Source organism: Pelophylax lessonae, assembly GCF_965119305.1.
Source record: "Pelophylax lessonae genome assembly, chromosome: 8".
Classification (NCBI taxonomy): domain Eukaryota; kingdom Metazoa; phylum Chordata; class Amphibia; order Anura; family Ranidae; genus Pelophylax; species Pelophylax lessonae.
The window spans coordinates 180,369,783-180,395,846 of record NC_138775.1 but is presented as its reverse complement, the minus strand read 5'-3'; the positions used below and the strand labels follow the sequence as shown (position 1 = coordinate 180,395,846).

General features: G+C 46.6%; 1 protein-coding gene across 1 annotated transcript in view; it reads right to left on the bottom strand.

Moving 5' to 3' along the window:
- Positions 1-23,688, bottom strand: part of TDRD5 (tudor domain containing 5) — a gene marked incomplete at both ends in the record, with an annotated part of 586,386 nt that extends 562,698 nt beyond the window's left edge. Inside the window, one exon of the mRNA XM_082265311.1 lies at positions 23,460-23,688. Within this exon, the coding sequence (XP_082121437.1) occupies positions 23,460-23,688 (229 nt within the window). The remainder of the gene's footprint in view (positions 1-23,459) is intronic.
- Between the last annotated feature and the right edge of the window lie 2,376 nt (positions 23,689-26,064).

The following is a 26,064-nucleotide window of genomic DNA, read 5'->3' as shown; positions in this document are numbered from 1 at the left end:
GGGATGGGTTGTTCAATGTGCCAGGGCAAAACCTAAGCTGAACGCTCGATGGCAGGCTGGGAAGCCCCTGGCCCTGAGCCTTGGAATCCAGGGTGGCCAGACTCAGCGCCGCACGATCATCTTCATCAGAAGAAACTAACGCTGAAAATTAACAGCTAAGTAAAAGAAAGAGAAAAAACTTCAAATAAAATCAAAAAAGAGAAAAGTAGCTGAGACCAAGAGCCCCAGCACAGGAACAGCCTGCATACTCCTGAGCTAGGCATATGAAACTGAGTTGGTATGCAGGAAGCAGGGAGGTATTGACTGAGGGGACCACCCCCTGGGGGTGGGATATGTTAAAAGCTTTGATATTAATATATTCTGTTGCCTAGCTACTCCTACGGAGCAAAGGTCAATAACCCCCCCATTAGTGACGAATATGAAGAGGCGGCGACTGTCGGAGGACGTAAGAGAAACTGTATTTTTATCTTACTGTAAAATCCTTTTCTCTGATGGTCATTGACGGACACAGCTCCATATCTTCTTTGACCCTTGGGTTATTCTGTCCCCTACAGGAGTAAGGCACTAGGCGGAAAATAATTGACTATGCCTATAGGCCAGCCCTAGGGGGTATACTCCCACTTCCTGCTATAGAACTTCAGTTTTGTAACAAGCAGTGTCAGGAGAATACACAACCCAACAATAGAGGGGTGGGTGCTGTGTCCATCAATGAACATCAAAGAAAAGGATTTTATGGTAAGACAAAAATCCAGTTCTCTCTTTCGTTCATTGACGGACACAGCTCCATATCTACTTTGACCCTTGGGACGTCCCAAAGCAGTGTCAACATGAGGGGTGGGAAAAAAAACACGGCAATAAACCAACTTCCCAATAAAGGCTAAAACGTAGCCAACCAGGTAACAACGGAGCACAACCAGGAAAAACTGGAGCTCACCTGACAAAAAAAGGACACCCTCAAGAGGCTTAAGCCTCTCCAACAGCGGCCTTCAAAACCTTGCGGTCGGCAAAAACAGCATCCGCAGATGCGAATACATCCACCTTGTAAAATTTTGTGAAGGTGTGCACAGACGACCAAGTGGCCGCCTTGCAAACCTGAACCACTGACGCCTAATGACGGAAGGCCCAGGAGGCACTAAGCACCCTCATACAATGCGCCTTGACTGGGAAAGGAGAAACCTGACCCTTAATGGAATAGGCCTGCACCACCTGTCTGCCTGATCCACCTGGAAATGGTCGTAGCAGATGCGGCCTGCCCCTTATGAGAACCATCCGTAAGGACAAACAAGGAATCCGATTTCCCAATCAACTAAGTCGCCGCCAGGTACACTGATTGCCCGCACCACATCCAAGCAATGTAAGGAAATCTCTTTAGGGTGCTTATGCTTAGGACACAAGGAAGGCAACACAATGTCTTCATTCAAGTGGAAACCAGAAATAGCCTTAGGAAGGAATGACTGGCAAAGACATAGCACCACTTTGTCCCTGTGAATCACCCAGGTAAGGTGACCTACATGAAAACGCAGCCAGCTCCGACACCTTGCATGCAGAAGTCATAGCCACCAAGAAAGCCACCTTCTGTGTCAAAGTAAGCAGAGGAAGTTCACAAATATTTTCAAAAGGCGTTTTTTCAAGAACCGACAGTACCAGGTTAAGGTCCCACGGAGGCAACAGAGAACTTATGGGGGGAGCCATGTGGCGTACCTCCTGAACAAAAGTGTGAACCAAAGAATTTGTGGCAAACGGGCTTTTGAAGAAAATAGTCAAGGCTGAAATCTGTCCCTTGATGGTGCCCAAAGCCAAACACTGGTCCACACCGCTTTGGAGAAACTCCAAAAGACCAGACATCGAAAAGGAACAGGAGAAAACCCGTCGAATATGCACAGCAGAGAGGGCTGGAACAATAGGCACTGGTACTGGAGGTCAGGTATGGCATGGCATGTCTCTTACGGGAGCCGAGGGCACACAGGGCAGGAAGGCGAGGACGAAAGCACCACACACCGAGAAGTATGGGCTGGGACAAATAAATAGTACATGATGCATATGAGCAGCAACAGGAGATGTCTGTCAAAAAATAGTAAATAAATACAGTCAGGTCCATAAATACTGGGACTGAGCTCACCGGTGCGTTTTCTTTTTGAGGATGTTCCAAACATTGATTTGGCCACACCTAAAGTTTTTGCTATCTCTGATGAGTTTGTTTTGTTTTTTCAGCTTAATGATGGCTTGCTTCACTGATAGTGACAGACAGCTCTTTGGATCTCATATTCAGAGTGGACAGCAACAGATTCCAAAATGCAAATAGCACACTTGAAATTAACTCTGGACCTTTTATCTGCTCCTTGTAAATGGGATAATGAGTAAATAACACACACCTGGCCATGGAACAGCTGAGCAGCCACTTGTCCCATTAAAAAGTGGGAGGCACACATACAAACTGTTGTAATTCCTACACCGTTCACCTGATCTGGATGTAAATACCCTCAAATTAAAGCTGAAATTCTGCAGTTAAAGCACATCTTGTTAGTTTCATTTTAAATCCATTGTGGTGGTGTATAGAGTGAAAAAGATTAGAATTGTGTCGATGTCCCAATATTTATGGACCGGACTATATGTCCGTGCGAACCTTAAGAACAGGAACCTGGGGAACAGAGGTTGTCCCCATCCTGAATGTAGGTGCTGGAGACCATGGACCACTTTTTGGTCCAGTGCCCTTTAAATGTGGAGGTTCAGAAGGGGGTGCTATCGGCTACCCTTGTCTCTCATCCTTAGCCCTTTCTGAGTGGTTGTATGGAGACTTCAGGGTGAGGAGGCGCTTTGAGTTGTTCACCCTTTATCTAGTTAGAACTAGTGTTTTGAATTACACGTGGCACGCTAGGTGTTTAGTGTCCACTAGGGGCAAAATCCTGCCTGTCAGTGTGGTGGTTGGTGACATCTTCGGTGAGCTGGTGAAGGTGAGGAATCTTGAAAGGGGCAAGGTTGGGCCGGAAAGGTGTGCCCGTTTATGGAGTGGATTTCACTTCTAGCCGACTTGAGGCCAGCCTTTTTCCTTGGTGGTGGTCGGTGTGCTATCCTTTAACACTCCCTTAGATTTTGTGTTTTCTAATCCTTTTTTAGGGTAAGGCTGCAAAGATCTGGTAAGCCTGGATGCTCCGTCCTGCTAAGGGTAAGTTGTGATAAGGGTTGGTGGCTTAAAAAACAGTGGATAGGCTGGCGCTCAGGATGGTTACTAGAGATCAGGGTGACCAGCATATGATACAATTGTCATAACTCTAGATGACAATGGTGCAAGTGTGCATAAAACATACTGTGAGGGTATGTAAGTCCATCAAGGAAAAAAAGGCAGTCCGCAACAAAGGGCAAGCTCTACAACACAGGAAAGTCAGGGCTCTGTGAAAAGGATGAGAGAAAAGGAAACACGGAGCGCCTCTAAGTGCAGTATGCTTTAATCCACAATTACACATTGAATTCACGCTTGAAAAAAAGAGCGCGCATGCTCGCTGTGAGCTTGGCGCATGCTCTGAAACGCGTCGTGTTCTGCCCATTGACTTTAGTGACGTCACGTGGCTTTGCGCTGCATTGCAGCCCGCCACGCGGAAGTACCGGATCCCGGATGACAACGGCCAGCTCAGTTTGTCTTCCCGCTGTATCCCTCGGCTTCCATCCGCATTCCATCTTCGGATACTGGATTTACTACCATCTGCCGCCTCCATCGTTTGAGCCTTACACAACTGTACCACATGTGAGTTGTTATATTGTATGTGTAATCGTGGATTAAAGCATACTGCACTTAGAGGCGCTCCGTGTTTCCTTTTCTCTCAAGGGTTGGTGACTTGGGATAGATTATGTTGAGTTTAGGGTTTGTTAAGGGTGGGTTTCCTTGGAGTATAATATAGAGACTGTTAAGGTAGTGAGCCTTATGTAGGCCAAAATTTTAGGCCCAGTATTTCTGTGGGCATATGATTTTGAGTGTTTTGCTTCTGATTATGTGATGGAGTGGTTCTCCTTTCCTGTTTGTACATTGTATTATGGCAGCAGTTTCTTTTCAATAAAATAATTCCAGTCCAAAACAGGGGAAGAAAAGATTTTCCCAGACACAGGGCCGGGGAACGGAGCCACCATAGGAGAGACTCCCTCGAACCCTGACTCAACAGGATCAGATTGTCCAATGACAGCAGATCCTTGTTCCATTTGATCAGAATCTCCCTTTGCAAAGGTCTGGTGTGGAACTGCGCAAACAGAACCGCCTCGATGATGGAGACCATCAGACCCAGTACTTACATGCAAGTCCTGGGAGACGATCGATGGTTGGACAACATGAGCCGAACAGCCTCCTGTAGCTTCAGTAATTTTGCCTGAGGAAGAAACAACCGTGCTTACGCTGAATCCAGCGTCAGACCCAAGTAGTCCAGCTTTGTGGAGGGAGACCGTGCAGATTTCCAAAAATTCACCCAAACTGTTACCTCAAAGTCAGCATCTAGAAGCGAAAGAAGACTCTGCACGCAGAAGCAGATCGTCCAGGTAACCCAGTACCGCAAACCCCTTCTGCTGTAACAAGGCCAACACTGGGGCCAAAACCTTTGTGAACACTCGAGGAGCTTAAGCGAAACCAAAGGGTTAACGCCACAAATTGAATGTGCTCCTCACCCTCGGCAAAACGAAGAAAACGCTGATGCCCGACATATATTGGAATATGAAGGTAAGCGTCCTTGAGATCGATCGCAGCCATCCGATCTCCTTGAAGAAGGAAAGCTACTACTGTGCGGATGGACTCCATCCGAAATTTCTGAACCCATACAAAGTGGTTCAGAGCTTTGAGATCCAAGACCCGACAAACCTTGCCTTCCTTCCTGGGAACTGTAACCAAATTTGAATAAAAACCTTGGAAACGTTCCGACTCTGGAACCGGCACAACAACAACTTGTGCTGACAGATCCTGCACTGCTCTGTAGAGGCCCGGCCCTGTAGCCACCCTGGAGACAGGCAGAAGTTGGAAGGAAAGAACCTTGCCGGAGGCAAGGATTAAAACTTGAACAGAATCAGTTTGTGGACCCATTTGTCCTGAATGAGCAAGGTCCACAGATTCCGAAGAAGATGTCTCCCCCCCCCCAAACTCCAGATGCGGGTGAGGTCACCCCTTCAGGCTGGGGAAGGCTTGTCTGCGAAACCAGACGCGCCCGCTTTGGACTTCCCATTCCAGTGTCTCTTGGAGCCTCCCACAAAGTTATGGGTGGATCTCGAGCCCTTTTTCTGCAATCCAGACAGACGAAAGGGCCGCTTGTGTTTTGAAAAGAAGGAACTCCTCTAACGACAAGGTTCCTTGCCCTTAGCAGCCTGTGGAAGCAAAGAACTCTTGCCTCCCATTTGGCCCTTATTGATCTCTTTCATAGAGGCACCGAACAAATGGTCACCTACAAAAGGAGTACTTTTTTAGAAGCCAGGTCAGCTGACCAGTACTTCAACCATATCATGCAGCGAAGAATCACCGCCGTCACAGAAACCCTGCCGGCCATGGGGGCCGCATCCAGGGATGCATCACAAATATACTGTAACCCTTGGATCAACTGATCCGCCAGGTCCACCAGCTTAGAAGGATTTTGACTCCCCTCCAGATCCTGGCGCAAAACCTTAGCCTTTTCCATTAAGGTCTGGCATACCAAGGTGATAGCAAATACCGGTCTTAAAATTAACCAGCCACAGTGAAAAGGTACTGGACCAGAGCCTCTGTTCTTTTGCCCAGGGGGTCCTTAAAAGACGGGGAATTTTCCACCGGCAAAAGTGTGGTCTTATTCAGCCTGGAAACCTGAGAGTCCACCAAAGGTGGAACCATCAGTTTCTTCAAAAGAAACTCCTCAAAAGGGATGTCGTCTAGCAAAGCGCTTCGGTATTCCAATCATGCGTTTCGGGGAACCCCATTGACTAGTGACAATCTTGTCAAAATAGGCAGGAAAGGGAAAAACCTTAGTCATCTTGGAAGATTTGAGGGTGCCAAATTGCACTGGGCGTCGCCAACTCAGCAGCAGCTGAATCCTCTAACTTTAAAGTTTCCCGCACTGATACAATCAGGGCCTCCACCAGCGCTTTTTCATGCGCAGCTGCAGAGGAGGAGGACTTATTCTCACTATTAGAGTACTCATCGTGCGTGGGCGCAGACCAAGTGGGCTGACTCTCATCCGCGGCGGCCAAATCTACCTCAGAATCTGAGGAAGCAGAGGATACAGGTGAAGGTTGGGGGCACTTCTTGCCAGGTCTCCTTTGCAAGGCCATATCTACTTTGGCTGCTACTAACTGCAGGGCTGCCAGGGCAGACTGAGACCCAGAGGGTCCCGCAGCTTCCAGGAGTGGATAGGGTGGTGAAATGAGCTCCCCAGGCTCCATGACCATAAAGGGTTAAGCAGAACCGCTGCTCAAAAGAAAAAAAAAAAAACACAGGAGGCCCCTACCCCCTGTGGCACTACAAGATGCAGCGCACCCGCGGTGCTCTATACAGCAAGGACGAATAGTGTACCCCTAGAGGCTCACCACCTGAGCTGGAAAGCGCCAAAACAATCTGCCACACTGCTAGAAAGAGGAAGAGAAAATGCTGACCTGACACTAGAGGCCCCACAGCCTCAGCACTGTCTACGACTACAGGAAAATGGCCACCAATGCAAGTCTATGTGGAAACCAAAAATATGGCCGCTAAACTACAGAAACATGGCCGCCGAACCGGGAATCACAGAGACCACGGAGAAACTGGATTTTTGTACTTACCGTAAAATCCTTTTCTCTGAAGTTCATCGACAGAAGCTGCTCCATATCTTCTTAGACCATTGGGTTATGCTCCTCAAATCAAGAATGGGAAACTAGGCAGGAAAAAGCTTTACCACGCCTTTGGGAGCTGTCCCTGCAGGCATAACTCCAGACACTTTGCTACAGCAACCAGTTTCGTTGCAAGCAGTGTTTAGAAGAAAAAAAAAAAAAAAAAAACCCACACACTCAGAAGCAGAGGGGCGGGTGCTGAGTCTGTCAAACTTCAGAGAAAAGCATTTTACAGTGAGTACAAAACTCCAGTTTTCTCTATCGTTCATCGACAGACACAGCCCCATAGCATCTTAGACCATTGGGATGTCCCAAAGCAGCATTTTCCTGAGGGGTGGGAAGACAACGCAAAAAAGAACGTAACTCCCTAAAGGCTAAAACGTAGCCAACCAGGTAATATGGAGCTCAACCAAGAATAACTGGAGCTCACCTAGCAAAAACATACACCCTCAAAGAAAACAAAAAAAGATTCTGTTTAAACAGTAGCCTATAAAACCTTGCAGCCAAAGGAGGCATCCGAAGATGCCAACACATCAACTTTGTAGAATTTTGTGAACATATGCACAGACGACCAAGTTGCCGATTTGCAAACTTGCATCATTAATTAATGGCTGCAGCTACCGCACCATCCATTCAGAGATCCCCGCAGGATTTTACCTAGATGCCTGTATATTTTGATCCACATGTGAGTGCAAAACCTTCTTTTCATTAAAGTGTTATCTTGAACGTATTACACTATGTGAGGTTTTTTCTTCTTACATGTGGCATGACTATATGATTATTCCTACGAGAGGATCATACTTGATGATATTGAGGCAAATTTTCTGCTTTTATATGTACAGCTGCTGAGGAGTGCTGTGGAGTATGAGGAGCCCTTGTTGCAAGCGTTTTGTGATCTCTGTCATGGGGGATCGTATAAGTTTGGTAAGAGGCCATTACTTTTGGTGTTTGGTGGAGGTCACATCTTTTCAACATATCACCGGAGCTTCTTATTGGACTTTTTCCTCTCCACGGACTCTACTTCTACTGATTTTTCAGTACACTCTGATACATTGTGGAAATTCATCTATATATATCAGTGATTGCCTGTTTTTGTGTTTTCCATCTAGCGCTGCATACTTCTGTTTTCATCAAACTTGCATCATTGACGCTTGATGGTAAAAAGCCCAAGAGGCACTTAGCGCTCTAGTAGAATGCACCTTCACTGGGAAAGGAGGAACCTGACCCTTCAGCAAATAAGCCTGAACAACCTGGAAATGGTCGCAGCAGATGCAGACAATCCCTTACGAGGTCCCTCAGTGAGGACAAAAAGAGCATCTGACTTTCTGAAAGACTCAGTAACCACCAGGTAAACCCTGATCACTGGAACCACATCCAAAGAATGCAAGGCAATTTTCTTAGAATGCTTGAGCTTGGGACAGAGTGAATGAAGCACGATGTCTTTATTCAAATGAAAATCAGAAATCACTTTAGGGAGAAAAGACTGATTTGGTCGGAGTGCCACTTTATCTCTGTGGACAACCAGATAAGGTAAATGGCAGGACAACGCCGCCAATTCAGACACCCTGCGGGCAAAAGTGACAGCCACCAAAAAGGCAACCTTCTGAGACAATGAAGGCAGAGGAATCTCCCGAATGTTCTCAAAAGAATAAGTTATTACCTGATAACTCCCTTTCCAGGAATCCTCCAGGACGGTCACATGAGAGAGATGGCTCCTCCTCCTACAGGAAACACAAGCACAGTTAAGCTTAAAAGGCCGCCCCCCAGGCTGCCCCACAGTTGTAAAAAGATGAACTGGCCTGCTTAAGCGACTAGCTCAAACTATAATTTTAAGTATACATTTTGTTAATAGGGTGGGGGTCCACCGTCCTGGAGGATTCCTGGAAAGGGAGTTATCAGGTAATAACTTATTCTTTCCTGATCCTGATCCTGATAGCCATCCTGATCCACCTCGCTATAGATGATTTAGAAGCTGCTTCACCTTTCTGAGTACCTCCGAAAAGAACAAATAAGTTAGCGGATTTCCTGATTACCTTGGTGGCCTCTATGTAGTGCAAGATACACCTCTTGACATCCAAGGTAGAAAAACCTTCCTCCCCTGGTGAGGTTGGATTTTGACAGAATGATGGAAGGACTACTTCTTGAGTCCGGTGGAAATCGGATGCTACTTTCGGAAGGAAAAGAGGATCCGTCCTCAAGATTAATTTGTCCGGAAAGATCCTTAGGAAGGGCTCCTTCATGGAGAGAGCCTGAAGGTCACTCACCCTTCTGGCTGATGTAATTGCCACGAGGAATGCCGCTTTCAGAGTAAGATTCTTCAAATTGGATTCTTCCAATGGTTCGAAAGGGGCTTTGGTGAGCGCCTGTAGTACCAGCGTTAGGTCCCATGGTGCCAAGCTAAGATTTTTGCAAGGCCTGGACCTTAGTATGGATTTGAAGAATCTCTTCACTAAAGGGTCTTCACCACAGCACCGTGTTGATGTCTTTTAGATCTTTGTTGCTGGGCTCCATCTTAAGTTTGTACGTCTTCCAAATTTTATTATAGATCTTCCTGGTTACAGGTTTTCCGCTCTGGAGCAGTACTTCTGTGACTCTTGTAGAAAGTCCTCTATTTAATAGTATACTCCGTTCAGGATCCATGCTGCTAGTTGTAACGTCTGACTGGCGGGGTGGTGTGCTCCCTTTTGAGCCAGAAGGTCTTCCTGAGCTGGTAACATCCAGGGTTCCTCCTCCGCCATTTTCCACAGAGGGGTGAACCAAGCCCGTTTTGGCCAGAACGGTGCCACTAGGATTACCCTTGTCCCCTCTTGGCGGATTTTCCTGATTGTCCTCGGGATCAGTTGAATCGGAGGAAAAGCGTACGCCAGGCGAAAGCTCCAGGGAAATGCTAGGGCGTCTATGCCCAGTGCGTCTTTTTCCTTGTGTAGGGAGAAAAATGACCTTACTTTCCTGTTGTTCATCGTTGCAAACAGATCCACCTCCGGTGTGCCCCACCTTTGTACCAGCAGACTGAAAACCTGGTGATTTAGTTCCCACTCTGCTGGATCGAGGTGCCTCCTGCTCAGTAGATCTGCCAGTACATTTGCTGAACCCTTTATGTGCACTGCCGAAATGGATAAGAGGTTTGCTTCCGCATCTGATAGGATATCCTGCGCTATTTTCATCAGGTGCTTTGAGCGTGTACCACCTTGGTGGTTGATGTAGGCTACTGTCGCCATGTTGTCCGACTGGATTTGTACATGTTTCCCTTTTGCCTCTTGTTGGAATCCTATCAGTGCTTCTCTTACGGCCGTCAGTTCCCTCATGTTTGAGGATACTTCCTCCCCAGAGTGGCACCAGGTTCCTTGTCTTACCTGGTGTCCTATGTGAGCTCCCCAGCCGAAGAGACTTGCATCCGTCGTTATTATGACCTGTACTGTAGGCATCCAGAGTCTCCCTTGAGATAGTAGACCCTCTTTTAGCCACCAGGTTAGTGACTTTTTTACCGATGGTGGGATCCTTATTAACTCGTCCAGTTCTGAGGTTTTCCCGTTCCAGTGACTTAAAAGGTGTCTCTGTAGGGGTCTCATGTAAAACTGCGCCCACTGCACTGCCGGGATGGCTGATGACATGAGGCCTAGGACCACCATAGTTTCTCTTCTTGATATTCGGCGTAAATCTATTAGGCGTCTTGTAGCTTCTTGAAGCTTTACAACCTTGTTCTCTGGTAACAGGATCTTTTGTGTTACTGTGTTGATTCGGTAACCCAGGAACACTGTCTCTTGAGAAGGAATCTTGTTTGATTTCTGAGTGTTGATCACCCACCCCAGTGATACTAGGAAGTTCTCTGTTGTTCTGAGATTTCCCAACACTTCTACCTCTGATTTGCCGTATATCAGGAAATCGTCCAAGTAGGGAATGATCTGGACCCCTTTTACTCGGAGGACCTGGATCACCTCTGCCATGATTTTGGTAAAGATTCTTGGTGCCGAGGAGATTCCAAATGGTAGTGCTTGGAACTGGAATAGACGTACCTTTGATCCCAGCTTGGTTGCGAACCTCAGGAACTTCTGATGTTTTATGTGTATGGGTACATGTAAGTAAGCGTCTTGGAGATCTAACGTTACTAAGAAGGCATTTTCGGGAAGCAATGTCCTCACCGAAAAGATGGACTCCATTTTGAACCTCCTGTACCTCACTCTTCGGTTGAGGTCCTTGAGATTCAGGATTAGGCGATGTTTGCCTGAAGGTTTTGGTCTTAAAAAGACTCTGGAGAAGAACCCTTCCCCTTGATGCGTTAAGGGTATCTCCTTTAATACCTCCTCCTGTAGCAGGTTTGATATGGATATTTCCCAGGCTTCCTTTGCCGGAGATGTTTCTGGTAGGGAGGTTACCCGAAATTTGTGAGGAGGGTTTGTCACAAACTCTATCTTGTATCCTTCCTTGATGATATTTACTATGAAATGGTTGGTGCAGAATTCTTCCCGTTGGGGAAAGAAAAATCTCAGTTTCCCCCCTACCGGTCGTCTGGCGTCACTGTGGCTTGCCGACATTGCCGCTATTGTTCGGGAAGGGGTTGTTTGGTCTACCCTTGCCTTTGTTGTATACCCACTTTCTCTGGGTATTGGGTTTTCCCCCCTTGGGTTGTGTGTCGCCCCTTGGACGACGAAAAAACTTCTTCTGTTTTTCCTTTTTCTTGGTGGGAAATCCTTTTGCTTTGTCGGCTGACCTTTCCAGGACCTTGTCCAGTTCCTGGCCGAAAAGTAGCTTCCCATCGAAGGGGATACCGCATAGCTTATTCCTAGACGCGTAGTCCCCTTCCCAGGTCTTGAGCCAGAGGGCTCTTCTTGCAGAGTTTACTAGACCCGTAGTTCTGGCTGCAATTCGTACTGCTTCTGCTGCTGCATCTGCCATGTAGGCCACCCCTTTCTTTATCAAGAGGAGTGAATTTTGTGCTTCTTCGCTTCCTGGTACTGTTTCCAGCTGTCCCCTTAGCTGTTCCAGCCAGAAGGACATGTTCCTAGCCACGCAGGTATTGGCCATACTCGGCTGAAAGGACGCTGCCCCAGCCTCATAGGCCCTCCGAAGTGTCACGTCGATCTTCTTATCCATCGGATCTTTTAAGTGGCCCATGTCTTCGAAGGACAGGTCCGACTTCTTTGACACCTTAGCTAGTGGTGCGTCGATTTTTGGGCATTTGGCCCGAACCACTACGGCGTCATCAAAAGGGAACCTCTTTTTCATAGCCTTTGGGAAAAAAAGTTTATTTTCGGGACATTCCCATTCCTTTTTGATGATCCCTTCCAGGGAATGGTGGACTGGAAAAGTACGAGTCTTCGGCACCTGAAGTCCTCTGTATAGTCGGTCCCTTACCGATCTTGTTTCTTCCTCTTCTTGTATGTCTTCTGTTACGTATATTGCTTTAAGGAGTTCCTCCGTCTCTTCCGTTGGGAATAGGTGTCTAGTCACCTTTTCTTGAACCCCGCTTTCCTCTTCCGAATCTGAGCTGTCTCCCCCGATGAGTTCTCCTTCCTCATCCTGGGAGTCTGAGTCTGAGGATTCTTCTGCTGGCCTAGTGACCGTCTGGATCCTAGTCGTTTTTACGTGGTATCCTGACGTGGATGGTTGGTCCGCCTGTCTTAATCCATCTATGGAGGACTGCAGAGATTTTAGTGTTGATGTGACTTCTTTCTTGAAATCAAGGAAATCTTTCCCTAGTGGCTTGGATTCTTCACTAATAACTTTTTTGATGCACTTGGGGCATAGTAGTTTATTCGAATCCGTTGGGATTTTTATCCCGCATATGCGGCAGTATTTCTTCTTAGGCTTCGCCGCTGTGTCTATAGCCTCTGCGGACTTGAGCTGTAGAAGGAGAGAGCAGAGAGAGACATAAAGCCCATTATCGCCCGTCCCTCTGGAGTACTAGCTCCCTCACCCTTTTAACCCCGTAAAAAAAGGGGGTCCGCCACCGATTCCCCCCCTTTTTTTTTTTTTTTTTTTTTTTTGGGGGGGGGGGGGGGGGTGCCCTAGAGAGTGATGGAGTTGCCCCCTGCTCTTTCCCTTCCCTCCACTTACCGTACTCAGGCTGGGGCCACAAGCAACAGCCTCTGGTAGTAGGGACTGGTCCTCCGCCATTAGGACCGCCTGGAGGGAAGGAATCCTGCAGCAGCCTGACTTGACAGGGTGTAGCCCGCTGTGTGAGTGAAATTGGCGCCTTTTAAAATCAAATTTCCCGCCAGGGAATCGATTGGCGCTTTTCCCTCACTTCCGGCGCTTTTGCCCACTTCCAAAATGGCCGCCTCCCCACTTCCGGTGGCGGCGCCATATTTGTTGCGTCACTTCCGCCGCGACGCTGGCTGCTGCTGTATGCGCCGGTAACTCCACCGGGAGCCCGGCGTGGGAAAAAGACCTCTCTACAGGGGTATGGCGTGCGGCTCAGCGCGGCCTCCGGCTGGCCGAATGGTCCCCTCTTAGGTTAGCTTCTCCTTGGTCTCCCAGGAACAAGGTAAGCCAGCAAGGCAGTATCGCTGGAAATGCCCTGACCTCAGGTCTCCAGCCGTAAGTCTGCCCCCGCATGGAAGAGACAGAAGAGGGTGTCTTCCTGACCCCCTCCTATCCCTAGGAAGTCCTCCTCCTTCACCCCCATTACTGGCACCGGCCCGCCTGATAATCTTATCGGCCCAGGCTGGTGGAAAGAGGAGGTATCCCAGGACGCCTGCCCAGGATAGGGGAAGTAAAATAACAAACAGGGGATGTTTGAGGACCATGCTTGCATGAGCAGGACAGGAAACACAAGAACTGTGGGGCAGCCTGGGGGGCGGCCTTTTAAGCTTAACTGTGCTTGTGTTTCCTGTAGGAGGAGGAGCCATCTCTCTCATGTGACCGTCCTGGAGGATGACTTGGGAAAGGAGGCTTTTGGAGAACAGATAATACCAGATTTAGATCCCAAAGAGGTAGCAGAGACCGCCTTGGAGGAGCCATATGGCACACTCCCTGAATGAAGGTATGAATCAAGGCATGTGTAGCTAACGGGCGTTGAAAATATATCGCCAAGGCTGACACTTGGCCTTTGATAGTGCCCAAAGCCAACCGCTGTTCAAACCCTTTCTGCAGAAAGGCCAAAACCCTAGCAACCCAAAACAAGCGAGGGTGCACCTTCAGCGAGTCGCACCATGAAAACCGTCCGTTAGACTTACCGGTAATGGTGCTTCTATGAACCTTCCAGGACGGCAACAAATGAGAGATGAGAGGCTTCACCCTACAGGAAACACAATCAGTTAACAGCTGTTAAGCCTTACCCTTGTCCCTCAGTTGTAAAAAAAAGTAGTTCCCCAACCGATTCACAAAGGATGTGTAATCACTTAGGTACTTACCACAAATTGTTTACATTCTCTCCTCACCCTTTTAACAGGGCGGGAATCCTGCCGTCCTGGGAGGTTCGTAGAAAAACCGTTACCGGTAAGTCTAACGGATGGTTTTCTCCTCTCATCTTCCAGGACGGGAACACGAGAGGATAATGTAGTACCCACGGGCCTACCTTACGGTGGGACCACTGCCTGCAAGATCTTCCTGACAAATGCCAGGCTTGCAGCGCGTTTTACCTCCACTCCATTAGGAGTAGTGCAGATATCTTGGATCAAAGAGGCTGATCTGCAGGTTTGTCCCTCCGAAGTCTCTGTCTTCTCTGCTTTGGATACAGGACCCATCTGGAGTGGAACTTAAAGATGAAATCAGAAAACGTGTGAAATCAGTAGGTTAGCAAGATTGACTGTCTAAATCTTCTAGCAATTGTGGTCTATCATGTCTGTACCACTTCTTAGGGCCACTGACAGGACCAATCCAAGACTTGTTCTGTGAAACAAAGACACTACTTTGATTAAAGCGGATCTGGCTTAAAGACTACTCTGTTCAGGAGCACAATTTAACATGAGGCTCCCTGACAGACACACCATGCAGCCCCCCTTTAAATTACTATTTATCTTCCATAGGGATGGGAAAAGGGAAACCCACTTAAGGGAAATAGATTAAGGTAAGGTTTTTACCTGGACTCAAAAGCTGGACAGGTATGTACCCAAAGTACACCAAACTTACGACTTCCCTCACAACTGAATGTTGCATATCAGTATTAAAAAAAGCTCTATATACCACAAAACTCCTTATACACCTGCCCGCAAATGCAATAAAATTAAGCGGAAAGGAGCTTGTTAAAAGAATGCTTTTAACCATATCACAGCGGTCAGGTGTCCTACCTGATGCATGGAACCATAATCCACTTCCCTATAGATCTGTCCGCAAATATAATAAAATTAAGCGGAAAGGAGCTTGGTAAAAGGATGTTTTTAACCATATTATAGAGATCAGGTGTCCTACCAGATGTCTAGAACCATAATCCACTTCCATACCATTGGGTGCCTTTTGGTACTGATGAGGGATACGTCAAGGAGATCCCTACTTCAGAGAAAGTCCATAGTAATAGCAGAACACTCACATTGGCTTACTGAAACTAGGTATGCTAAGAGAGTGATATGAGGGATATATAGTATTGTAAACCTATTGAGTTGGGTATACGGGTCAGATAAGTTATAATTACTGCATCTTTAGGCCACAATACCTCTATGAACAAAGTTCTTAAAGGGAAGAGGAGGATATTCTTCTAGTGTCCTACAACCTTACCAGGTTTTAAGCAGAGGGAATGCTTCTGGTATGCCCGAATGTAAGGGACTGCGTATTCTGACATCTGACATTTCTGCAGCCAGAACTCCTGGCCCTTCCATGTCCCTGGGAATATAAGGTTGGCAATAAAAGTGATAAATGTAGAATATCACAAATATAGAAGATCACAGATTGTGCATTACTGGAGCACAGCACCAGAAAATAGATGCAGACAAAGGAGATCAGCATAGACAACAATGTTGTGTATTTCTGAAGTGTAGCTAGATAGACCAACCCAGAATAGACACAACACAAACTTCAATGTTGTGCATTTTAAAAGTGCAATAAACTAGGGCTATATAATCTAAATAGGAAGACACACTGTCTTCACTGTTGAGTATTCAGATGCGCAGCTAAACGTAAAGACAGAAAGACACAAAAACATCTGTGTATTTCTGAAGTGTAGCAAGATCAGCAATAAAACCAATATAAAGACAGAAGGGACACAAACTCCCGTGCTGTGCATTGCTGATGCCTGACATGGTACTGTCATACAACCAAAAATTAACAGAAAAGATACAAACTCCAAAGTTTGTGCATTTCTGATAAGCAACAAGGTTTAGTTATATGTCAGAAAAACACTAGACTTCCACGTCGTGCATTTCCAATTGTCAACAAGGTACAGTCATAACACAAGGACACTAAACGTCAATGTTATGCGTTTCTAATTAGCTACGAGGTATAGTCATATAGCTCAAATACATTGACATCAATGTTGCGCATATCTGATTCCCAACAGGGTACAGTCAGAAGACCAACAAAAAAAGTAGCTAACCACACAAATGCTGTGCATTTTTTTTTTTTAATAAAATAAATGTTACGAATTACATTTTAAAGTTGTGCATCTTCATTAGTAACAACGCAGACATAACAGACATGTCACTAGCCATCTATAATGTAAAGTAACATAAGTACTAAATTGTAACAGAAACGTTTCTAACACCACTTTAAAGTTGTGCACTTTGATTAGTACCGGTGTAGTCATAACAGAAATCACACTCAGAACCTTTGTGCATTTCTGACTCAGCAGCCCGGGTACAGCCATGTAACCAACAGAAATGTTACTAACAACAATGTAGTGCATTTCTAATGTACAGAAAAATAAGGTATAATAGAAAGACACCCCAACTTTCAATTTGGTGTATTTCTAGTAAGCATAAGTCCCCGTTCACACTAAGGCGACCTGTGAGGCGACCTGGTCGCCTCACAGGTCGCCTTCCATAGGGAAGCTGCGGACCCGTTCTAATAGGAGCGGCACAAGTCGCTCAGACTTAGAAAAAGGGTCCGGAGCTTCTTTGGGGCGACCCGGCGGCACAAGTCGCTCCGACTTAGAAAAAGGGTCCGGAGCTTCTTTGGGGCGACCCGGCGGCACAAGTCGCTCCGACTTAGAAAAAGGGTCTGGAGCTTCTTTGGGGCGACCCGGAGGCGACCGCCATAGATTTCAATATTATGAAGTCCGTGGCGGCCGCTCCGAGGTCGCCCCCCCAGGTCGGATCGCCCCAGTGTAAACGGGGCCTTAGAGTCATATAGCCAAAATAAACAGAAAGGACACAAAATAAACGTCAATATTGTGTATTTCTGATGATCAACAAGGCACAGTCAACCCAGAAAAGACAGACAACTTAGTGTTGTGTATTTCTGTTGAGCAGTTAAACAACCAGAAAAGACACAAATAAACTTCAACATTGTGTATTTCTGAGATGCAGCCAGGAGAGGAATAAAGTCAGAGTCATGGTGAATTCAACTAAAAATAACCAGCAGAGGGAAAGCTTTATATAGGCATAGCTTGGACTCTACATACTAAACCTTCCTCCACCAGAGGAGAAGCAGGGTAGTTCCAAATAATGGAAGTCTAAGGTGGGTGCATACACCACAGTAGTAATAGCTGTTACCCCACCATTGTATGAGTAGGTGTAGTTAGCCCACACACAGGTTGGAATCCAAGTCTACCAGCATCTAAGGTTTTAACGAGCACAGACACGGAGAACAATTAAATATCAGCCTCAGGATAAGGTGGACACAATTTTAGCTTGGAGGTAATCAGACACCTGAAGGGCTTAACAAGCAAACAAACATTAAATACAGGTTAGTATATGCAGCTCCTTGTATAGAGGTTTGTCCCCAGAAAACCATGTTGCGGAAAACAATGATTCCAGTTCATCAAGGGATGGGTAGTAGCCCAAACCACCAAGGGAACCAATTAACTCTTACACACCAACCGATCTAACAGAAGTGCAAGGAGGAAACAATAGGTTGAAGCTTGTTAAGTTGTTCTACATAGCATGTTAAACATAGCAAGCAACTCCATAAGAAAAAAGAAAATGTCCGCCCCGTGCATTCCTATGGAGAACTAACAAAAAATGGCTGCCCATGCATTTCAACGGGAGAATAGAAAGCATGAATCTACAGCAAAATGGGGGCCCCCTGGCCCGCCATGCGGTCTCCCGGACCCCCCCGAAAGGGGTCCCAGACAAGAGGCATCAGAGGGGATGCCTAGGAAGGGACCCCACCAGGACACGGCCACCCCCAAAGAAAAAAGCCGCCACGGACACAATTTTCTGGACTATAACCTGCTCACTGGCTGGCCAGGCTGCGAGAACATAAGGATCTACAATATCCAATCTGAAACCACAGCTTGCTGTTGCTTTCAGTTTTCCAGGAACCCTAACTAGTGAAAATAAAAAAAAAAAAAAAAAAAAAATCACAAAATAACAAAATTTCCCTATTATAGCTAAGACTGAAGTCCCAGCAGGGAACTAGGTCCTATTCCTAAACTAGGCAGAAACAAACTGGCTGCTGTAGCAGAGTGTGTGGGGTTATGCCTGCAGGAAGAGCCCCCATAGGCGTGGTAAAGCTTTTTCCTTCCTAGTGTCCTATTCCTGATTGGAGGAGCATAACCCAATGATCTAAGAAGATATGGAGCTGCGTCTGTCAATGAACGATACAGAAATGGCGCTACCACGCAGTGCTGCACGGGATCCTGGACCCCAGGAAAAAAATGTACAGACCCCAGGAGAGGACCCCCTAGGGACCCCAACGCAGCACAGGTATGGAAACTACTAACCGTGACCGACAGCGGCATCACCCACCTCACCTCCAGTCCAGCACATTGTAGCCCTCCTACCCAATTTCACCCATGCCCTCAAACAGGGGCCAGGGACAGGTGAGGGCATCCAAATTAAAGGGGTAACCCCGCAAGGAGGAGGGGAAGCACAAGGGGGAGGAAGAACACAGGGGGGGGGGCCGCGACCACCTCAACAATTCTGAAGGAAAGGAAGGGGGACACTACTCACCATACCATGGTCACCAGGCAGGCACCACTCCCAGCAGTCCACCACACCATCCTGGAATGGGGATGCTGCAGCCTGATGCACGCTGCAACTCTGGTCGTGACTGCTGTCTTAACCAGTGCTATGCCACCTCGCAAGGTGTTTCACTCGCAGGTCAGCCCCTGTCCAGTGGGACTATGTCACGGCCAACTTAACATGGAGCTAGTAGTTGGGTCGCGCTCGCAGGCCAGACTGGAAAGACAGTAGGGATTTGGAATATCCAGTGCGTCCCCCAGGCTGTTGATTGTAGTTCACACAGGAACAAAAATAATAAAGAAAAAGTAAAAAATTACATTTAACCACTTACCGCCCGCCCGCCGTCATATGACGGCGGGACGGTGCGGCTATTATCCTGGGCGGACGTCATATGACGTGACCCAGTAAATGCACGGCAGGCGCGCGATCGCGGGCGCGCCGCCGTGCACTGCCGGTGTCGGCGTGTCCCCGGGACACAGCCGGTCACCGGCAGGGGGGAAACAGCCAATAGGCATGGCTGTTTCCCACGTGATCGGCTGTGTTCCAATGACACAGCCGATCACAATGGAGGCGCCCGGGAGATGACCGCGCATGCGCGATCGGGAGCGCGGTCATGTCGGTGGCACTGTGTTCCGTAGGAACACAGCTGTCACCGGCGGTAGTAAACAGTCACTGACAGTGACTGTTTACTATGTGATCGGCTGTGAATCCATTCACAGCCGATCACAAAATGTAAACAAAGAGCAGTAACTAGTGTTACTAGCTCTTCTCTCCTCATACAGCTTCCAGTATGAGGGGAGAAGAGCTAGAAACATTGAGTTACTGCTCTGTACCCCTGTAAAAAGTAAAAAGCACACAAATAAAGGTCCCCCACACAGTCCTCAGCCCCCCCCAATGTCACCTGTCACCCAACAGTCACCTCATCAGTGCCCAGAAATTGACACCCATAAGGCTACGTTCACATGTGAGCGCAGCGATCGCAGGCAGAATCACAGCGATTCTGCCCGCGATCCGGAAATCATTGCAAATCGCGGGACGCCTGTGTGTTGCCCATGATTTGCAATAGCACCCCAAACGCTGTGCGATGTTGCCGCCATTTCCGCCTGCCGAATCGCGGTAACATCGCGCAAACATCGCATGACGCCCAAAAAAGGTACAAGAGTTTCTTTGGGGCGTCATGCGTTGTTTGCGTGATGTTACCTCGATTCGGCAGGCGGAAATCGCTGCAACATCGCACAGCGTTTGGGGTGCTATTGCAAATCACGGGCAACGCACAGGCGTCCCGCCATTTGCAATGATTTCTGGATCACGGGCAGAATCGCAGTGATTCTGCCCGTGATCGCTACGCTCACATGTGAACGTAGCCTAAAGTTCACCGGTCACCAGAGACTGCCATCAGTACCGCCGTGCACCATCGCCCGTCACCTGTCACCCATCAGTGACCATCGCCCGTCACCTGTCACCCCATCAATCACCGTCACCTGTCACCCCATCAAACATCGTCACCTGTCACCCCATCAGTCACCGTCATCTGTCACCCTATCAATCATCGTCACTTGACACCCCATCAGTGATCGTCACTTGTCACCCCATCAATCATCGTCACATGTCACCCCGTCAGTGATTGTCATCTGTCACCCCATCAATCATCGTCACTTGTCACCTCATCAATCATCGTCGCCTGTCACCTCATCAATCATCATCACCTGTCACCCCATCAGTCATCGTCACCTGTCACCCCATCAGTCATCGTCACCTGTCACCCCATCAGTCATTGTCACCTGTCACCCCATCAGTCATCGTCACCTGTTTGTCATATACATGCAATCACTTACTGACCGCCTAACGACTATATGCGTCGGCCATTAAAAGCTAAATACTGGAGTTATGGCAGCAGATAGCCCCCATAACCCCGGTATTTTTTGAAACGGCGGGCGGTCGGCTTTCAGATAAGGGTGGTCCCAGTGGCGGATTCGCCGCAGAATTACCCTTACGGTGCAGGGGAAGAGGTGCCCCCCCCCCCCCCCTCCTGCCGCGTCCCAGACGTTTTCCCAGCTTACCGGACCCGCCGGCAGCGGGGAAAACTATCCGGTCCCGGATCCTCAGAGACAGGAAGTCGAGTGAGGGCAAGATGGCCCTCACTCAACTCTATGGTCTTGGAGGACCGGAGCTACGTCAAAAGACGTTGCCTAGCAACCGGTTTAAAGGGCCGCTTTTTTTTTTTGCTTTTTTTTTTTTCCTCTTTCAACAATTTTTTTTTTTTTTTTTCTTTTTTAGTGTAGTTGTGAGGTGTGAGGTCTTTTTGACCCCAGATCTCACAATAAAGAGGACCTGTCATGCCTATTTCTATTACAAGGGATGTTTACATTCCTTGTAATAGGAATAAAAATGATCAAAACATTTTTTTTTTTTAAACTGTGTAAAAATAAAAAAATAATAAATAAAATAAATAGGAAAAAAAAAAAAAAAAATTAAAGCGCCCTGCCTCCGTTAGCTCGCGCGCAGAAGCAAACGCATACGCAAGTCCCGCCCACATATGTAAACTGTGTTCAAACCATACATGTGAGGTATCGCCGCGATCGTTAGAGCGAGAGCAATAATTTGAGCCATAGACCTCCTCTGTAACTCTAAGCTAGTAACCTGCAGAAATGTTTAAAATGTTGCCTATGGGGATTTTTAAGTACCAATGTTTGGCGCCATTCTGTGAGCATGCACAATTTTGAAGCATGACATATTGGGTATCTAATTACTCGGCGTAACATTATCTTTCATATTATGGAAAAAAATTGTGCTAAATTTACTGTTTTCTTATGTTTTAGTTCAAAAAAGTGAATTTTTTTTCAAAAAAAATCGCATTTGGAAGACTGCTGCGCAAATATGGTGTGATAAAAAATATTGCAACGATCTCCATTTTATTCTCTAGGGTCTCTGCAAAAAAAAATATATAATGTTTGGGGGTTCTAAGTAGTTTTCTAGCAAAAAAAAATGATTTTAGCTTGTAAACACCAAGTGTCAAAAATAGGCCCAGTCTTAAAGTGGATAAATGGACAACTTTGTGTAAAGCGCTACTTGGATGTTAGGCCTATGTATGTGGCCAGGCTGTGAAAAAGTGTTACACATGTGGTATCGCCATACTCAGGAGGAATAGCAGAATGTATTTTGGGGTGCAATTTTTGCTATGTACATGCTATGTGTTAGAAATATTGCATAAATGGACAGCTTTGTGTAAAAAAAATGTGTTTTCATTTTCTTTCCACATTTTCCAAAAACTTGTGGAAAAAAATGACATATTTAAAAGACTCATTATGCCTCAAAAATTATACGTTGGGCTGTTTGCTTTCCAAAATGGGGTAATTTTATGGGGGTTTCCATTGTCCTGGTGCTCCAGGGCCTTCAAAAGTGCGGTTGTCAGGAAATTATATGTGTAATTTGTGCTCCTAGAATGCCGGACGGGGCTACTTGGATGTTAGGCCTCTGTATGTGGCCAGGCTGTGAAAAAGTCTCACACATGTGGTATCTCCATACTCAGGAGGAGTAGTAGAATGTGTTTTGGGGTGTAGTTGCAAGTATACATGTGCTGTGTGAGAGAAATAACCTGTTAATACGGCAATTTGTAAAAAAAAAAATCTTCATTTTGCAAAGCATTGTGGGAAAAAATTACAACTTCAAAAAACTCACCATGCCCCTTATTAAATACCTTGGAATGTCTACTTTCCAAAAAGGGGTCATTTGGGGGGTATTTGTACTTTCCTGACTTTTTAGTGTCTCAAGAAATGAGATAGGCCTTCAGTACATCAGGTGTGATCAAGTGTGATCAATTTTCAATGATTCGCACCATAGCTTGTGGACTCTATAACTTTCACAAAGACCAAATAATATACACTTACTTGGGTTATTTTTACCAAAAAAAGTATAAATTTTGGCCAAAATTTGTGAAGAAAAATTACTAATTTGCAAAATTTTATGACAGAAACAAAGAAAAATGCGTTTTTTCACAATATTTTCAGTCTTTTTTTATTTATAGCACAAAAAATAAAAAACCCAGTATTGATCAAATACCATCAAAAGAAAGCTCTATTTGTGTGAAAAAAAGGACACAATTTTTGTATGGGTACAGTGTTGCATGACTGAGTAATTCTCAGTCAAAGTGTGAGAGCGCTGAAAGCTGAAAATCGGTCTGGGCAGGAAGGGGGTGAAAGTGCACTGTAGGCAAGTGGTTAAATAGGAAAAAAATGCCAGGATCGCAGATCCCAGCAGAGAGCCAGATCCTTACTCCTGAACTAGGCAGAATAAACTGGAAGTCCTACAGCAGGAAGTTATGATATTCCCTCTGGAACTGCCCCAAAGGCGTAACCAAAAAAGATCCCGTCTTGTCGTACTCCTAGAGAGCGAGAGCATAAGCCCAATGGTCTAAAGACTTAAAGCGGTGTCTGTCAGTGAATGAAAGAGAAATTGTGTATTTTTTTTACCTGCACTTTTAATGATAACAGTAAACAGGACAAACAGACATGTTAAATCTCCAAACGAGGGCACTGACAAGGAGTCTAATGCCTCTCCACTCTAAGACTTAAAGACAAAACTTTTTTTTTTAGTTACTTTAAATCTTCCAATTTTTCCAGTGAATCACCCCCCCCCCCCCCCACTCCCAGATGGACTGATACATACCAATCAATATTATTGTGCCATCAGCTTTAGACTTAACTGTTACAACATCTGGCATATCATGAACCATTTCCATGATCGATCTATAGTCCAGAGACTTGACTGGAAGAGGTGAACCAATCAACATGCGGTAATCATGTTCAAGCTCTCGGACGGTCAGCCCTTCTTTGGAGGCAATCAGCAAAGAACGTAGATCTTTTTTCAGTCGTTCCAAGATCCGGTCTTTGTCCATTTCTGTTCATTGAAGAAAATAGGAGTAGTAGTTAATATTCTACTTACAAGAAATCGATTATTTGAGCTTCTATGTAGTCATACTGTATACAAGAAAAAAATCAGTACAGACAGCAAAAAAGGAATATAAAATCCTGACCACAATGAATGCCAAAGCCTGCATGTTATTTTAAAGGGGAAGTAAAGTCTGGAAAAACTGGGACTTTTGTCTTACCGTAAAATCATTTTCTCTGATATTCATTGATGGACACTAGGGCTGCAACTAACGATTATTTTCATAATCGATTAGTTGCCGATTATTTTTTCGATTAATCGGATAAAATCATTAAAAAAAACTCAATATGCCTTTTTTTTCAACACCAGTGATGGGGCACTGTTTACTCCCCCCCCACCCCGGCAACACCAGTGATGGGGCACTGTTCCCCCCCTCCCCCCCGGGCAACACCAGTGATGGGGCACTGTTCCCCCCCCCCCGGGCAACACCAGTGATGGGGCACTGTCCCCCCCCCCGGCAACACCAGTGATGGGGCACTGTTTACTCCCCCCCCCCCCAGGCAACACCAGTGATGGGGCACTGTTCCCCCCCCCCTCCCCCCCGGGCAACACCAGTGATGGGGTACTGTTTACCCCCCCGGCAACACCAGTGATGGGGCACTGTTTACTCCCCCCCCCCGGCAACACCAGTGATGGGGCACTGTCCCCCCCCCCCCGGGCAACACCAGTGATGGGGCACTGTTTCCCCCCCCCGGGCAACACCAGTGATGGGGCACTGTTAACTCCCCCCGGCAACACCAGTGATTGGGCGCTGTTTACCCCCCCGGCAACACCAGTGATGGGGCGCTGTTTACCCCCCCCGGCAACACCAGTGATGGGGCGCTGTTTACCCCCCCCCCCCGGCAACACCAGTGATGGGGCATTGTGTGGGAATAAAATCAAGTAACATTTGCAGGGCACATAATGCTCCCAGTACTTTGAGTGCCGATTCACACTTGTGCGGCTGCGGAGATCGCATGTAATTCGGAGCGCACTGCCCCTTCATTACATGCGATCGCATGTGCGGTGCGAATTTCAGCCATACACTTTGTATGACTGCATCCGCACCAAAGACGCACATGAGGCATTTTTTGAGCCGCATCAAAATCGGATCGCACAGTGGTTCACACTTGTGCGATCCGATTCTGTGCATACTTGCAAATCGCACTGCAATATGCAATCAAACTGGGGGTGTCGTTAACTTTTAATTGACACCCCCTGCGTATCGCATATGGCAGTGTGAACTGCCAGATGTGCGGATGCGATCCGTGAACACGCTGCATATTCGCAGCCTTCCCGCATCGCACAAGTGTAAACCGAGCCTTATACCAAAACTTTTTTTTTTTTTTTTAAATTAAGCTCCTATATACTGTAAATATAATAAACGCTTATCTAGATAAAAGAGTTAATATTCCTTATGAGGTGCAATATTATAATAGAAAAATAAGTGAATAAAAACATCCCTGTCAGCCAGAGATATGAAATAGGGAGCATAGAAAGACCCCCTATATGTGCTATATGGATGTTTTTAATCACTTATTTTTCTATTATAATATTGCACATTTTAAGGAATATTAACTCTTATCTGGATAAGCTTTTTATTGTTTGGCAGGGCTGCATTGCATGGACAGGAGTCACAGGACACTGACTGTAGCACTGTAATCTCGGCACTCTAGTGCTGCTGCTTCTCTGAGTTCTCTCCCTCGATCTGACTCACTGACTCCCTCACTGACGTCAGGAAATGGGCGGAGAGGCAAGGCAGAGAGGAAAGGAGGAGGGAGGGGGAGGTCACGGAAGTGCAGAGCTGTGAGAGACGAGACAGCAAGTGCAGCCGATGGCTTCACAGAGGAGAAAGGCAGCTAAAGTCAGGAATGCAGGGCAACTAATCGGAGGATCAACTAATCGATAATGACAATCGTTGACAAGATTGTAATTATCGATTATTATCGATTTTGTCGATTAGTTGTTTCAGCCCTAATGGACACAGCTTCATATCTTCTTTGACAGATGGGTTATGCTACTCTTCCTAGTAGTACGACACCAGGCAGAAAAGGGTTAACAAAGCTCAACTACGCCTATAGGGCAGTCCCAGGTGGTATACTCCCACTTCCTGCTCTAGGATTTCAGTTTTGTAATAAGCAATGTCAGAAGAATACATAAACCAACTCCATAGAGGGGTGGGTGCTGCGTCCGTCAATGAACATCAGAGAAAAGTATTTTACGGTTTTCTCTTTCATTCTTTGACGGACACAGCTTCATAACTTTTTTTGATAGATGGGACATCCCAAAGTAGTATCAGCATGAGGGGTGGTAAAAAACAGCAATAAACAAAGTTCCCAAAAAG